General features: G+C 35.7%; 2 protein-coding genes across 2 annotated transcripts; one reads left to right on the top strand and one right to left on the bottom strand.

The window, feature by feature from the left end:
• The first annotated feature begins 3,431 nt into the window (after positions 1 to 3,431).
• On the top strand, positions 3,432 to 8,164 carry LOC104086363 (ALA-interacting subunit 5-like). Its single transcript, XM_070196216.1, has 8 exons — positions 3,432 to 3,626; positions 5,369 to 5,427; positions 5,533 to 5,607; positions 5,691 to 5,825; positions 5,912 to 5,982; positions 6,935 to 7,235; positions 7,326 to 7,615; positions 7,941 to 8,164. Exons 1-8 carry the CDS (start codon positions 3,578 to 3,580, stop codon positions 7,993 to 7,995), a joined length of 1,035 nt encoding a protein of 344 aa, XP_070052317.1. The 5' UTR covers positions 3,432 to 3,577; the 3' UTR covers positions 7,996 to 8,164.
• Positions 8,165 to 12,048: 3,884 nt separating this feature from the next.
• On the bottom strand, positions 12,049 to 15,468 carry LOC104086362 (NAC domain-containing protein 54-like). Its single transcript, XM_009590609.4, has 6 exons — positions 14,934 to 15,468; positions 14,087 to 14,364; positions 13,759 to 14,019; positions 13,293 to 13,667; positions 13,114 to 13,189; positions 12,049 to 12,868 (listed from the first exon to the last, which is right to left on the bottom strand). Exons 1-6 carry the CDS (start codon positions 15,088 to 15,090, stop codon positions 12,453 to 12,455), a joined length of 1,563 nt encoding a protein of 520 aa, XP_009588904.1. The 5' UTR covers positions 15,091 to 15,468; the 3' UTR covers positions 12,049 to 12,452.
• Between the last annotated feature and the right edge of the window lie 251 nt (positions 15,469 to 15,719).

Genomic DNA, 15,719 nt, shown 5'->3' with positions numbered 1-15,719 from the left:
GACAATGTCCATCTCAACTCGAAGTTGGGCAACCTGGTCGATTTTCTGTTAGACCTGCGAATTCCGATCATTAGTTACCAAGCCTAGCTCGTCATCACTAACCTCAAATATCTTTACCTACTCGGCCAGATCGGCATGCTCCTTCCGAGCCACCTCGAGCTCAGCTCGGAGGCTCTTCGCCTCCCCTTCACACTGCTCACTGAGAAGCTTGTAGGAATCCCTCCTCTCAGTGAGCCCTCGGACCTCGGCCTCAAACAGTTTCAGCTCATCCCGATATCGGAGAAAAGTCTCGTGGTGAAGCACCGAGGCCTACAAACACCAAGAGGAAATGTTAGAGTTATCTGTAAAATAGCCCAAGTACAAATTGAGAACCATTGAGGAATATCTAAATTTACCCGGTTTAATGCTTGTTGCGCTTCGTTGAACAGACAAGGTGCATCCACCTCATTTATCTTGGCCCGATCATCCTCGTTCACCAGACATCGAAGATAGCTAGCCACCCCTACGGGGGCGGAGAGGACCTGAGAGTCTTCTAGAAGGGAGAAAGAGATGAATCGCTTTTGGCCAGTATCCACACTCGGGGCAAGGAATCGATTGGCCAGTTTGGGACTCGAGAAAGGTCTGCTTGCTCCCGAAGATGGGCTCTTCCTCAGTATCTCTAAATTACCCAACCCGGTGACACACTCCGTGGCCGTAGAGTCCACTCTATCAAAGAAGCAACGGAAGGGATCGTCCGCTTCGAGGGCTCCCTAATTTGGACGTTCTTTCACAGTATGAGCCTCATTGTACATGGACTCAGTGAACAAAGGTGACTTGGTGATCTCTATCACACCGAGAGCTTCCTTCGGCACACTTCCCACGTCCCGAGAAGCTTCATTCTCGGCCTCCTCCCTAGCTCGATGAAGATCAGCATCGTCTCCCTCTGGTTCGGAGGCCCCTTGCCCTTCGAGTCGTGTCAACACTCGGACCACCAGATTGAAAGTTTCTTCCTCTTGTTCTTATTCGGGTTCATCCCTCTGTTGATAGAGAGAACCCAAAGGTGGTGCTCGAGCGCTGGTGCTTTCTTTGGACTTACGCACCCACCTTCTCTTTGGCTTTTTCTTCTCTGAGCTCAGAGAACTCGGGGTCCTTTTCTTCTCTTCACCCTGTCTTGGAGTAGGGGACTCGGTGGGGACATCATCGTTACCATATGGGGGCCTCATTTGGACATCCTTGGATAAACCTGCAAAAGGGAATAAAGCAAGTGAGAATTTTGCATAAGGAAAACCAAATATGTTATGAAGAAGATCTCACCATGTGAACGGGCCTCCCATCGGCCCTTTGAAAGCTCGCGCCATGATCGCTCGGGAATAGGGCCTTTGTGATACGATGCCATCGACCCACTCCTTGAGTCGAGGAACTGCATTCGGGACCCGAGCAATAACTGCACCACCACAGAACACTGGTAAGAAAGAAGGCAAAAAAGCGATAAATTAAAATTTTGGAAGCTAAATTATACTTACGTGACATGTTCCACTTTTCGGGGAACGACATGTGCTCGGCCGGGATCAAGTCTGAGGTCCTCACTCAGATGAAACGGCCTAGCCAACCTCGATCCTTGTCCTCATCGATACTCGAGAACGGGGCCTTACTGGCCCGACATGCAAGCTTGATCAGTCCCCTCCCCCCCCCGGTAGAGTCGGGGACTGTACAAACGCTTGAGGTGGTCGATGGTGAAAAGGCACCCTTTGATCTTGCTTACAAAGAAGCGGAGGAGGATTACGATCCTATAGAAAGAAGGGTGGATTTGACCGAGGGTTATCTCATATCTTTTGCAAAAGTCGATTATAACCGGGTCCAAAGAGCCCAACGTGAAGGGATAAGTATAAACACTTAAAAATCTCTCGACGTGGGTGGTGATGGCTTCGTCAGGTTCGGAAACCACCACATATTTGTCAATCCAGTAACAATCCTTCTTGACTTTAGAGAGAATATACTCGGTGATCGAGCAGATGTACCTCGAAACCTTCTCATACCGGCTTGGTACGGAGGAGGGCTTTTTGACTTTAAAATCAGCATTGACCGGGCACCCCCCCTCCGGGATGAACATTTTTAGAGGAGGTTCCGGTGCTGGTTCCTCGGCAGCAGTGCGTGAAGCGGTCTCTTCGGTAGCCGGCCGCGAGGTAGAAGGAGTTTCTTTTTGGGGAATGATTTTGGAAGTTTTCGCCATTTCTTTATAGAAAAGAAATAAGGAAAAAGAAAGAGTACACTTAGTGGTTTGAGAAAAAGATGAATGGGAGTTCTTATCAAAGATCTCAAAGTAACTAGAATATAAGTGCTTGGAAGTACTGAAATTTCTTAGGTACGAGGGCAGAAGGTTTGAATGTAAAGTTTGAATGAACAAGTGAGGGGGTATTTATAGTTTTCCAGCAACGGTTCACATCTAGGAGTGGCCGACCAGCAACTGACGAGCATTTAATGCTATTAAAACTTGACTGATGAGACGTTTCGACTATTTTGTCGTTTCTACCGTGTGGTGCCGAAGAAAGAATCAAAAGGTCACTTCATTTCTCGTCGTCTATTCTCCGAAAAATGAGGGGATTATTTGTATACGGTCGAAATCGAGCTCGCATACGACATAGCAGGTTAGGCTCCAAACATGGCAACCAAAGACTGAAGATCGACCTCGAGTCCTACCGAACTAGAACTCGAGACCAGAACGCCTGTCTTCGAGAATATTAAGTCAGTAATCTCGGAGTCGACCTTAGCCCCGATCGAGCTCGAAGAAACATTGTTAGTATAACCAACAAAAGACCGAAATATCCGTGACCGGTCGGATATTACAGCGGGAATCTCGGCACGAATCAATAAGGAGCCAGCAATCAGCGAATCAAGAGATCTTTTACCTTTTATAGAATTGTACCTAAAGTATGACTCCTCTATTATATAAAAGAGGGTCTGATTATTCATTGGAGACATTGTAACACACACTCCTAAGCAATGCATTATTATTCTCTTTAAATTCTTACTACTCTCTTTAAAGCTCTCATTTTTCTGTCTTGATATCGATCGAAGTACTTGGTTCGAGGGTGATTAATTCTCCAGCACTAAGACTGTTCAATTCGTGTGGTTTGCGTTTAATTTTCCATTACTTATTTCAATTGCAATCTAATTTGCCGTTTTGTATCAAGTTAAATCATGTATCCTTAAAACCATTTACAAATTTAATTGTTATCCGATTTTGAGGATAAATACGTATTTATCATTTAACCATATATTATTATTTTAATGTTTACCCACTAAAGTTAATTTATGTATACTTGATAAGTATTTTCCATATATTTGGTGTAGTGTGGTGTACGTGGGAGTTGGGCGATGGAAGGCAGTGACTTTCGGTAGTTCCATCACGTACCGTTTTTGCCATGCAACCACACCTTAATCCGACTTTTGGCAATTTCCCTTATGAAACAGAAAATAAAGGGAGAAGAAAGGAAAATTCTGATCCCATTTTCCCCTTTTTTTTCTCCCTCCTGAAAAATGTTCACAATTTTAGAGTAATAATACTTCCTTTCTAATTCTCTACAGATTTGACGTAACAATGGGCGAAGGAACCTCATCTTCTTCAAAGAAATCCAGGAAACCTGATTGTAATACTTCCTTTCTTCTCTTTTCTTTTGTTTTAATTTTTCCCTTTTTCTGAATTTTCGATGTCGTCTTATGATGTTTTTTCTGAACCTCTGCATGTTTTGAAGGGTCGGATATTTGTTTATTTTTCTGAAAAAGAAAAAAAAAAGCATGAATTTATTGTTTAATTCCACTAGAATTGATTCGATTTCGCATAATTTCTAGATTCATTTCTTATGTAACATTCTTTGTTGGTAGAAAACAAGAAAGGAAAAAAGTATTCTCCTCTGTATGTCTGGCCATTCAGAATTTTGATACCTTTGTTATTTCTCTTTGTTTCTTCTTTTATACAATTTTTTATAGTTTAAGCATATTCCAGAAGTAGCGAAAATTCAATATACTCCCTGAATAGCTGAGATGTAGCGATCTGATATATGGGGTATTTAGGTTGTTTTATTAGTTGTTCTTAATGAAGCCTGTTTGTTTAACTAACTTTGGAAATAATTGTAACGGCGGAATATTAGTGCACTGCAAAAATAATTAAGTACTCTGTTAGGGATTTAAGTTATGTATACTAATAGTACAAATAACTTTTAAATGACTTGATTGTATACAAAGTCGGTGCATAAAACCTAAACTCTATGGTTAAATCGGTGATATTAACATGCTTGGTTTATCTGGGGTTGGTAATTGCATTCCAGTCTCCAGACTAACTGCTTTATGCCTTTAAAGTATTTCTACTTGCACTATGAAGTTCCTAAAAGCTTAACTGTAAGTGTCAACGGGTATAAGGATTTCTATTTGCTCTTTAAGCTATTGATATTTCTGTTAGCGCTTTAATGTTAAAGTGGGGAGGCTAGTCATTGAGTTTTGGGGGCTTTCTAAAGATGCCTAAGATGAAAACAAGTCTTTCTAGATCTAGTTTTCACTATGAAAAAGGGGATTTTTCATCATTGGAAGATCTGCATTGGATGTGACTTTTCTGGGGTTCTTTTAGCAAGAAGTGGAAAGTAATATGTTAAGTTTGGCAGAATCAATAGTTTCTTAGTTTCTGAAATCACATCATTGTATTTCTAAATTTCCACTGTGTAGCTTGTTGAGAGTCAGGGGCGGAGGGGTGTATAAGTTACGGGTTCGGATGAACCCAGTAAGTTTTGCTTAACCCCTGCATTTGTATTTACTAATGTATAAATATCTGATTGCGAACCCAGTAACTATGCCGAGCTATGGGTTTGGCGACAAATTTAGAACCCATAAACTTCAAATTCTAGCTTCGTCTCTGCTGAGAGTGCAGTTTCTATTTAATTGTCGACAATGTTTAAAAGTGAAATGTGATCACCAGGAATTTGGTCTAACTTCAAAGTTTTCATAAGTAATATGTGAGGTGCATTTCGACTAACATTGTCTTATGTTCATTGCCTAATAGCCACATATCCCCAGAAGAACTAGTTCTTATTTTTGCATTATTTCGACTACTGGTCTTTCATCTTGTAGATGGTTAAATAATGGGATTATGATCTGGCTTAGATATTGAGAATATTTGTTATGTGTTATAAATAACTGGCTCATTGCCTCTCTGATGATACTTACAATCCTTCCGGAACCTACCAATGAGCCACTCATGGCTTTATACTCCTTTTGCAACTTGAGTGATGTGATGATATCTGTATATGCCAGCTTAATGACTTAGTTTTCAGTGTTTTATATATTTTCAGTTTAATTTACGGAAACTAACCAAATTTAGACGCATATTTTTGTGCTATAGATTCAAGGTTTACTCAGCAAGAGCTTCCTGCTTGCAAGCCAATTTTAACTCCACAATGGGTATGCATTCACAGAATGGTTAACATAACTTGTTCTCACAAGGTTCCCTTGAATCTGTGCTTTAAAAATGGCTTTTTGATTATACTTGTCATTTTCTGCATTCAGGTTGTCACAGCATTTATCTTCCTTGGCATCGTCTTCATTCCTATAGGACTTGCCTCATTGTCTGCATCAGAAAAAGTACTCGAATATCCATCTCTTTATGGTTTTCTCGCAGTCAAATGGTATTTGACATATAATAATATTTTTTTTTTTTTATGCAGGTGGTAGAAATTATAGACCGTTATGATGAGGATTGCATCCCTACAAATTATTCAAAACCAGAACTTGCATATCATGATAGGGTTACACATATCCAAAATAATAAGTCAAATAAGACTTGCATCAGAAACTTGATAGTTAGTCCCCTCTTCAAAATATGTTGGTTTTTTCTCTGTTTCGAAATTCTGACATTACATTGTCCTCGTTTGCTGAATGTTTTTAGGTTCCTAAGAAAATGAAGCATCCTATCTATGTTTATTACCAGCTTGATAACTTTTATCAGAATCATCGCAGGTATGTCCAAGATTTTGTTCGATTAATTTAAAGCTCTTATATGTTATGGCTAATAAAGTGGATCCATGTTTTAAAATCAATTAAAACAGTTTGTGGCTGTACTTGAAATGAATAACTCTTCTGATGCAATTGAATTATGTTCTTTGCTATCAGTTTTGTTGTTATGTCGATCCGGATGACTATCCCCTTCGCCCCAACGCCCCTCCCCGCCACAAAAGAGAGAGAGAGAGAGAAAATGCACATAGTGAACTTTTTAGCTTATGATCAAGGTTTTCTGCTTCTGCAATGGGGTGAGCAATTGGATGTTAATAGCCATAGATATATTGGGATTTTCTTCTGAATCTAGGAAGATTAAACGGTATACTAGCCATTGGGCCAGACATCTGGTGCCATAATTAATTCATTAATAAGCATAAAACTTTCAATATTAATTACATTAAAGTAAAAGAAATACATAAACTTGAATATAACAATGACAATGAAATCAGAGATGGATATCAAATAAAGAAGTTAAAGATTACATCTTTTCATGCAATTGAGGAAGTTATGAAAAAGTAACTAAACGTAACTAACTGAAGGATTGAAACTTAAAAAACTGCTTAAGCAACTCTGGAATTTGAAGTACTTCTTCTCAGGAAGGAACAAGTTTTCTAATTTCCACTCCTTCATTAGTGTGAATATCTTAGCCAGGAGGCACGGGACAATTATTTTTGTGTACAAAATTTATTTTCTAATCTCACAAAATCAAATTAATGACGAGCCTAATTATGAAAGACATTGTGATAGTTAGTTACCTGGTTTTTTTCCTTCTTACTATTATTTTTTGCTTGAGGTTTTTATTACAGATAGACTCTTCGTATCGAAGTGGACATATATGAAGGAGTATCACTTCATTTTCCCAGTAAATGATATACGGTTAAGTGATATTGACAGTTTGATATGCTTTTCACAGATATGTAAAAAGCAGAAATGACGAGCAGTTGCGGGACCCAAAGTATAAGGATGATTTGAAAAAGACTTGTGCTCCTGAAGACATGAATGGAAATGAGCCTGTGATCCCTTGTGGACTTATTGCTTGGAGTTTGTTCAATGATACATATGGTTTTTCAATTAAGGGCATACCTTTACCAATCAATAGGAAGAACATTTCATGGCCAAGTGATAGAAAACATAAATTTGGGTCAAATGTTTACCCTAAGAATTTCCAGAAAGGAGGTTTAATTGGGGGTGGAAAACTTAATGAGAGCATACCTGTTAGTGAATACTCACTTTTCACCTTAGTGTTATTTTTCCTTTTTCTCATTTCATTTTTATCTTAATCATTTTGGGGATTTCACATGCAGTTGAGTGAACAAGAGGATCTTCAAATTTGGATGCGAACTGCAGCATTGCCATTATTCAGAAAGTTATACGGGAAGGTGGAGTATGATCTTGAAGCTAATGAGAAGATTAGTGTGGTAATACAAAACCATTATAACACATATACTTTTGGGGGTAAAAAGTCATTGGTCCTTTCAACCACAACATGGATTGGTGGAAGGAATAATTTCCTAGGCATTGCATATCTGGCGGTTGGTGGAATTTGCTTATTCGTGGCAATAACTTTCATACTTATGTATGTCATTAAACCAAGGTAAGAAAGTAGTAATATACTACTGCGTGTATTAAAAATGATTGACAAGAGTGGATTGCTCTGGTGGTGAGCATCCTCCACTTCCAACGAAGAAGTTGTGAGTTTCAGTCACCCCAAGAGCAAAGTGGGGAGTTCTTAGAGGGAAGGAGCCGAGGGTCTATCGGAAACAGCCTCTCTACCCCAGGGTAGGGGTAAGGTTTGCGTACACATTGCCCTTTCCAGATCCCACTAGTGAGATTATAGTGGGTTGTTGCTGTTGTTTGTTGTATTAAAAATGATGTTCATGTGCATACTAATTAATTAATATATTGTTCTGTCCATGCAGGCCTTTCGGTGATCCAGCTTATCTGTCATGGAACTTGAATCCTACCGGGAACTGAGTGTCACGCTCTCTCCAAATTTGAGTTTAGCTGTTAACATTAACTATATATATCTGTGCTAATATTCCAAGTGTACTGCAGCATCTTGGGATTTAATTATTGTATTAATGCCATCGATCCTGTTAATTATCATTTATCAATTTATTCATGTGGTGGGACAATTTTAATACAGATGGCTAATAAGTTGGACACTGCGCTGAAACCATTATTTTATGCCATCACAACTACACTTGTTAACAACTTAATTACTATATTTTTACCATGTATGATTATTATAAATATTCACACTTTATAAATGACCTGATTAATTGTGTATATACTTTTACACAATTACAAAGAAGATTATCCCATTATGCGTATCATTTTATTGCAGCTAAATATCAATTGATTGCAGTTGTATTCCTGTGGTAACTGTAATGAAGGTGGATATAGTATTGCAATGGAGAAATAGATGAGGAATATAATGCATCTCCTTAAACACAGAAATTAAACTAAAAGGATAACTTAGAATGGAGGGAGGGAGGTTCCAGATATTACTACAAACAATTAAGAACAGAAAGAATAAGTTCTAGTATATTAAAATAGAAAAAAGTAAAATTCGAAAAAATAAAGTCACATTTACTGAAAAATAAACCTAGTTGTGATTGCAATATTGCGCGCTAAGGTTTTGGATACATTAGCTTACAAGACATACATACGCTTTTCCTTTATAGCATTCTTTTTGGGTTTTATTGAAGCAAAGAATCTCAAATATGTTTGGGTACTGGAGACTCTTCTCCGTCATGAGGAAAGAACAGATTTTAGCTACTCATACAAAGTAATACATCTATCTTATGCTATTTTCATATAGAATTGTTAATTAATTAATATAAACCTTCTTCACTTACAACTATTTTTGCAGTTCCTAATTTAACCCAATCCTTTGAACTCTACTTAAAACTAGGGGTGTACGTATGTCGGGTTGGTTCGAATTTTTCAATTACCAAACCAAACTAATTGTGACGGGTTATTAAATCTAAAGACCAAACCAAACCAACAATACTCGGGTTTTTCAATCTCGATTTTTCTCGGATTTTTGTTTTTTTTTTGGATTTTTCGGGGGTTTTTTCCTGGTAAAATCTTCATAGGAGAAAACATATAACTTGTGCTCCAAATATTTCTTTAATCCTAGTAAGATACAACTATATAAGGTATTTTTCAAGAAAATAATACAAAATATGAGATGTGTCATGGCATTATCCTAAAATATTCAACAATAAAGATAATAAAATCGCATAAAATAAATATTGATAATTAATAAGCCATAATAAAAATAATATAACTAAAAAGTACTAAGTCATGCTAAAATAAATACAACTAATAAGGGAGTATTGATTACATGACTAAACACTAAAGAAAAAATAAAAATAGGTTATGCATTTTTATCTAAATAATTGCAAAACTAAAACTAGATATCCAATCATTCCTAATATTGAATTGCATGTCTTTTGTTAGCATTGGTATTGATTTGATTTTGGTTTGAGCTTTTGTTAGCATTATTTGAGTTACTTTACATTTATGGGCTATAAAACTTATTGGAGCATTCAAAAGTTCTAACTCCAATCTTGAAATAACACCTTAAAAGACAAAATTATGGAAAAGTTTAAAAAATATTTATAAATTACATTACAATTAGTATTTATATGTATTAAATATATCTAAAATTTGTATAATGTAATGACGGGTTGGTTTGGTTTTGGTTTGACTTTTTTAAATTAAAACCAAACCAAACCATTTATGGTCGGGTTTTTTTTCTCAACACCAAATCAAATCAAATCAAATCGAACCATAGTCGGTAGTCGGATTTTTTTTTCCGATTTGACTCGAATTATCGGTTTGGTACGGTTTGTCGGTTTCCTTTAAAGTAAAATGAAGAACAAAAGTGTTCCTATACTATTTCGTGGTTATTATAAATTTATCAAAATTAACGGTATTTTGGTTCAGAACAATGAAAAAAAGTTTAGAAAAATATAATTAACCTAAAAAGTCGCTTACTTAATCACTTAAACTAAAAATAATCGGCGGAATTATGATATTTATGAGATTTATCGTATAATAATGGGATAAAGTTCATTTTCCTTGTAATTGGCTTATATAATTAACAAAATTTATGAAAGCTCTTACAGAGTTACAACTCTGTGTGATTGGTTAAGTATAATTTTCAATTGAAGAAAAGACATCTAAATTAAAGTCCAGATGTGATACAAATCTGCCAGATGAGTAATAACTCTTGGACAAGGAAATGAACCAATAAACTTATAGTAATATAGAAGTGTCAATCACGAACCAGCAGGCGCAGAAGTTTTAGTAAGCGATATCGATATTTAAGGAAATGAATAAACTACGAGACAAATAGCAAAAAAGATGAGAAGTTTAGAATTTCGACAGCAAAGAAACTGGTTTAAAATTTGCAAAATCGTAAAAATAGATTATTTTTAAAAAAAAATTATGATTCCAGATTACTTTATAGGAGTATATGCTTAAATAACTTCCTTTATGCATTCAAATATTTTTTTAATCACTTATAGAACGTGGAAGTCAGGTTTAATTGATTAATTTTTATGATGAAATTGAGGGTTCAACTCTCTATTTTTTCAAAAGGACCATGCTAAAAAATTTGAAAACAAAAATTGTCTTCTGCCGAGTTCGATCCCCAAACATCAAGCAAAAAAATTCAACCTGACCACTACGCCCGACGCTACTTTATGCCATAAAAGTCATTAATATCTTATATTATAATTCTGTTGTTTTTGCATATATGTCTATATAGCAAAATTTTCCGATCAAACAGTATCGAATGACACCACTTGAAAAAACGTGCATCCGCCCCTGCGAACAAGTATATATTAGTATGTGGATATCTTCTCTACGTACGTCTGGTTATAGACTATCCTTCTTCCAAACATCACGTTAAGAAAGGTTAGCCAGGTCAGTAATTATAAATACCCTAAATAACAATGCTAACATCACATTAAATTACAATCACCAAGACTTGAAGTCTAGTGATACTGGTGAGAGTCTCACACAATAGGTGTACATTTAATTGTCTGTCTTCTCCCTCCTCTAAAGTGATCCTCAATAAAATAAAATAAAAAATGGAAAAAATAAAGGCACATTTACGGAAATATAAACCAAGTTGTGATTGCAATATTGCGTGCTAAAGTTTTGGATACATTAGCTTAAAGACATACATGTTTTTCCTGTATAGTAGCATTCTTTTTGGGTTTTACTGAAGCAAAGAATCTCAAGTACGTTTGGGTACTAGAGACTCTTCTCTGTTATGAGGAAAGAACAGATCTTTAGCTACTCATACAAAATAATACATCTATTTTATGCTATTTTCATATAGAATTTTTAATTAATATAAGCCTTCTTTGTTTGCAAACATAGTCGGTGGATATATAATATATGTATAATCCATACATAATATGTGTATAACTGTGTATAAGCAGTATATAATCTATGTGTACCGGTTAGAAATTGTAAATATTGAATTTGCCGACTATTTCTGTTAAGAAAAGATCCCGCATAAACGATTAAATTCCTCAAAGTGAGTCTCACGCAACCAATTAATTAGCTCAGTGGTCCGGCATTGATCGTTAGGATTTTATCCCCTTTACATACATATTGTAATGAGAGATGGTACTGAAGTAATAATCTTGGAATCAGTTATAGAATATATAGTGTTATTTTCTGAACGATAGATCAAATAACTGCAGAAAAAACTCGTTAATGGAATAACGTAAGTGGAAAATCTAGTGGAAATGATCAAAACTAGCTCTTTAATTTTATCTAGTTAAGAATATTATATAAAAACTTTTAAAAAAGGAAATTATTTAAGTTAGTAACCATTTGATCGGCTAGATTAAAGAAGAATAATACAATTAATTAGCTCTTGATTTAGATCAATATTTTATCACATAGACTGAATCACTGCACGCGATCTCCAGACCAAAACATTATTGATAGGCTTAAACAAATAATATTAATTCGCTACAAATTAAGAATGATTAATTAGATATGGAAAAGAACAAATACAATCTATATCATCAAGAAGTTACATACAGGTGTCAATTTTCAGGGGTCTTTAAGTTAATCTTTCCCCTAACAGCAATTAATTGTGGTTAGCATTAAAAGAAGTTAATCTTTAGAAAACAAAAGTACAAGTAAAAAATGGTACAAACTACAAAGGGAAGAAGGGACAATTAATGGTGGAAATAGCTAATTAATACAAGGGTGAAATTAGGTCATGCATCTCTTTAATTTCCACAACCACTGTGAAAATTAAATTTCCCCTTCTTTTCCTGCATTAGCAGATGGGATATTGACGTTGCACTTGAAATCCCATTTATAATCTTGATTTCTATTTTGTTGTTCCTCTCCATTATGAACGCCTAATTGGAGCCCATCTCTTCCTTTTAATAAGCATTCCCCAAAATACTCCAAAATGTATATAAAGGTGCAATCATATCAACCAAAGTGCTTACTTTTCCTTTCCAGGGCCTAGTTACTCTCATAACTCCAGATAGTGTTTTCCTTGAAAAAGCCATAAATGTATCGAGCAAAGTTGCATTTTCTTGTATTTTTCTTATCGGAAAGTCATGCTCTAGGTCTCTGTGTACTGTAACTGTTTTTGAAGGTACCACTTGATGATAGAATGTGTTGGCTGCTTGCCTTGTGGCAACAAACAATCCTAATTGCCTCACTTCAATTTTCTCATAAACTTCAAAACCATCTGTTTCTTCATCATCCAAGAAGCTGTCATTACCAAATCCTAATGAGAAATTGTTTGCTTCTATTTCATTCAAGCTGTTATGCACACCGCTGGCTTCTCCTGTAATCAGAGTAAATAATGGATCAATAAAAAGAAAGCAAAAAAAGAGTTTAACTTTTGCAAATTGACAATATTGTAGAAAATTAATATTAATAACTTGAAAAATACGATAAAAAATGTTAAAATATACTTATAGCTAGTGCATAGTGGATGTATAAATTCTTTATACTGTTAACGATAATAAGTTAAAAAGCAAAAAGAAAAAGAAGAAACAGTTGGATATATAATAGAGTAATTTGTAATACCTTGGAGGTCTTGTTCTTCTTTATGGGGACCTGAAATATTTTCTATTGGAACCGTCTTGTAGTCCTCAAGAAAGGTCTGGCCAGTACAACAGAAACCAAATTAGTTATCTAATTAAGCATATTGGATTCCAAAAAAAAATAAAAAATAGTTGATTGCATGGATTAGTAGCATTAATTACCTTGTCATCAAAATCAGTGACTGCAATGGACCTAGCATTGTGATCTTCGTTTAGTTGTTCCATGAAATTGAAGGAATCACCCAAGTCATGAATTAATTGATTATTATGAGGAAGAAAAGAAAAGTCATCACAAGGAGGAGCATAACTGTAATTTCCACCCCATGAATCTTGATTTGTAAGATGATGTGAAGCTTGGGCTACGGATAGGATTTCTTGTACAATATCCGTTTGATTTGTGGTTTGATACATGAGATGATCATTTGATTGAGATATGGTCCTGGAATCAACATAGCCCACTTGGGGAAAATCTTGCACCTCCAATGGAGGTAATGCAAACCTATGCTGCAACCTCGCACACTCTAATGCTACATCAACCTTAAGTTGAAAAAATAACAAATTAGAAACGAGAATTCGGAAAAGGATTTAACTTATATATTTATTTCATCTACCTGTTGGTATATATTACCTTAGAAGGGTGATATCCATTACTATTGGGATTAATGGAAGTGAAAGCTTCATCTGATAAGTATTGCATCCATTTATCATCATGAGTTGTAGCAGCAACATTCATTGGCATTCCATAGTTAGGTGAGGTGTGATCAATATCATCAAACCTTGATTCCTCAGTATACACATCAATGCTAGAGGATCGATCACTAGCATAATGATCTCCACTTTTTGGGGCATTCAAACTCTTCTTGAATACACGGCAAAGTGCATACGCATCCTGCAAATTTAATAGTATTACAGTTGTATTAATTAGCATTAATTGATAATCTCATTTTAATTTGTACCTGCATGCCATTAGCAACTTCACATTCTCTTTCTTCTAAACGATACTCATGCATGACCCAACCGGTTCGACTTCCATGGGGTGCTCTCCCTCTATAATATACTAGGGTTTTCTTCATTCCAATAGCCCTCATCTGCGAATTTACTTTCCTGTCCTTTCCCGTTGCTTTCCAGTACCCAGCTTTCGTTGCACGGTTTGTCCGAGTTCCATTTGGGTATTTCCGATCACGAGGACTGAAGAAGTACCATTCCAGATCTTTACTGGGCAAAACAGACTTATCTGTAACATCAAATTAATCATGTTACTAGCTTCTTTTGACTTCACATTTAAGCTGCTTCAATAGGAAATCAAAAGTAGGGACCAACAAAATTCCTTTAAAGAATAAACAAACATACATGCAATATGAAATAAACTAACCGAACAGTACCTTTACAAGAAAAATACCTTTAAATTCTTCATTTTCTTATCTTTTTGTTTACCCTATTAGCTTCTGATCATTTCCTTTCTCGACTTTTAAAACATATGGCCTCACAACTACGGTCTTATAATTTCACACGACATCAAAGTAAAAAGGAAATAGTAGTTAGTACAATGTCTTTAATTGTTATACCTTTCTTGACAATCACTTTGGAATTATCTAGCTAGCTAGGTAATGTTTCTTTTTCTTTCTCCAGAGACACGTCACAATTACAAATTAGAAAAATATACAATATGCGTAATTTTCCTTCTGACACACATCTTCTATGACACTTGATCCAGTTAGAGATGATGATGATGTAACCATTTTTTCTTTTTTGCTTCTAAAGAGGACCAAAACAAAAAAAAAATGGAAATGGAGTTATATGTACCTGGTAGATCCCATGGCTCACATTTGTAGAGATCAACTTCCGGAATGACCTCAAGTTCAATTTTCCTACCATTGATCTTTCTTTTCAAATAGTAAGCAACAAGTTCTTCATCTGTTGGATGAAACCTGAAACCAGGGGGCAATGAAACAGGTGCCATATAATATAATCTTCTTTGGAACTTCTCTTGATATATAATTAATTTTCTACTTTTTATCTTCCTGATCAGAGAAGTTCCAAAGAAAAAGAAGAAGGAGGAGGAGGAAAGCTAGAGAAGATAGAAATTATATGGAGACAAGTTTGGCGGAAAAATGATGAGGAAGTTGTAGGATTGGGTGGGGGGATTTTGATAATAAGAAGACAAAAAGAGAAGGGAGTCCAAAAAGCAAATGAAAGTTGTCACCTCCTCTTGGCTACTTTTGCCTTTAAAATTGTTTTTTCACATCAAATGAAACCTTTAATAATCTTTCTTCTCAAGCTCAAGGCCAATAGCTCTAGCTAAGTTCAATTTTCCTCGATCTCTCTGACTCTTTCTCTGCATGCATATGGTAAATGGTTAAATGTATGCATACAAAGTTACAATATATAGAGTATTTTTCTGAGTCTAGCAAAATTCTATGCTTCCAAGTTGTCCTTTCTTGGAATCTGAGCCTCCTTGTACACGTGGTGACATCTGATTTGCCACATTACCGGCCTAGTGGGGCATCTATATGTAATTTAAGGATATAATAAAAACAATATATACTCTTCTTTTTTGGTTTAGAGGAGAGGAAGAGGATCTTTGTCCCT

The sequence above is a fragment of the Nicotiana tomentosiformis genome, chromosome 2 (genome assembly GCF_000390325.3).
Source record: "Nicotiana tomentosiformis chromosome 2, ASM39032v3, whole genome shotgun sequence".
In the NCBI taxonomy this organism is placed as follows: Eukaryota; Viridiplantae; Streptophyta; class Magnoliopsida; order Solanales; family Solanaceae; genus Nicotiana; species Nicotiana tomentosiformis.
This window is presented reverse-complemented; position numbering and strand designations above follow the sequence as displayed.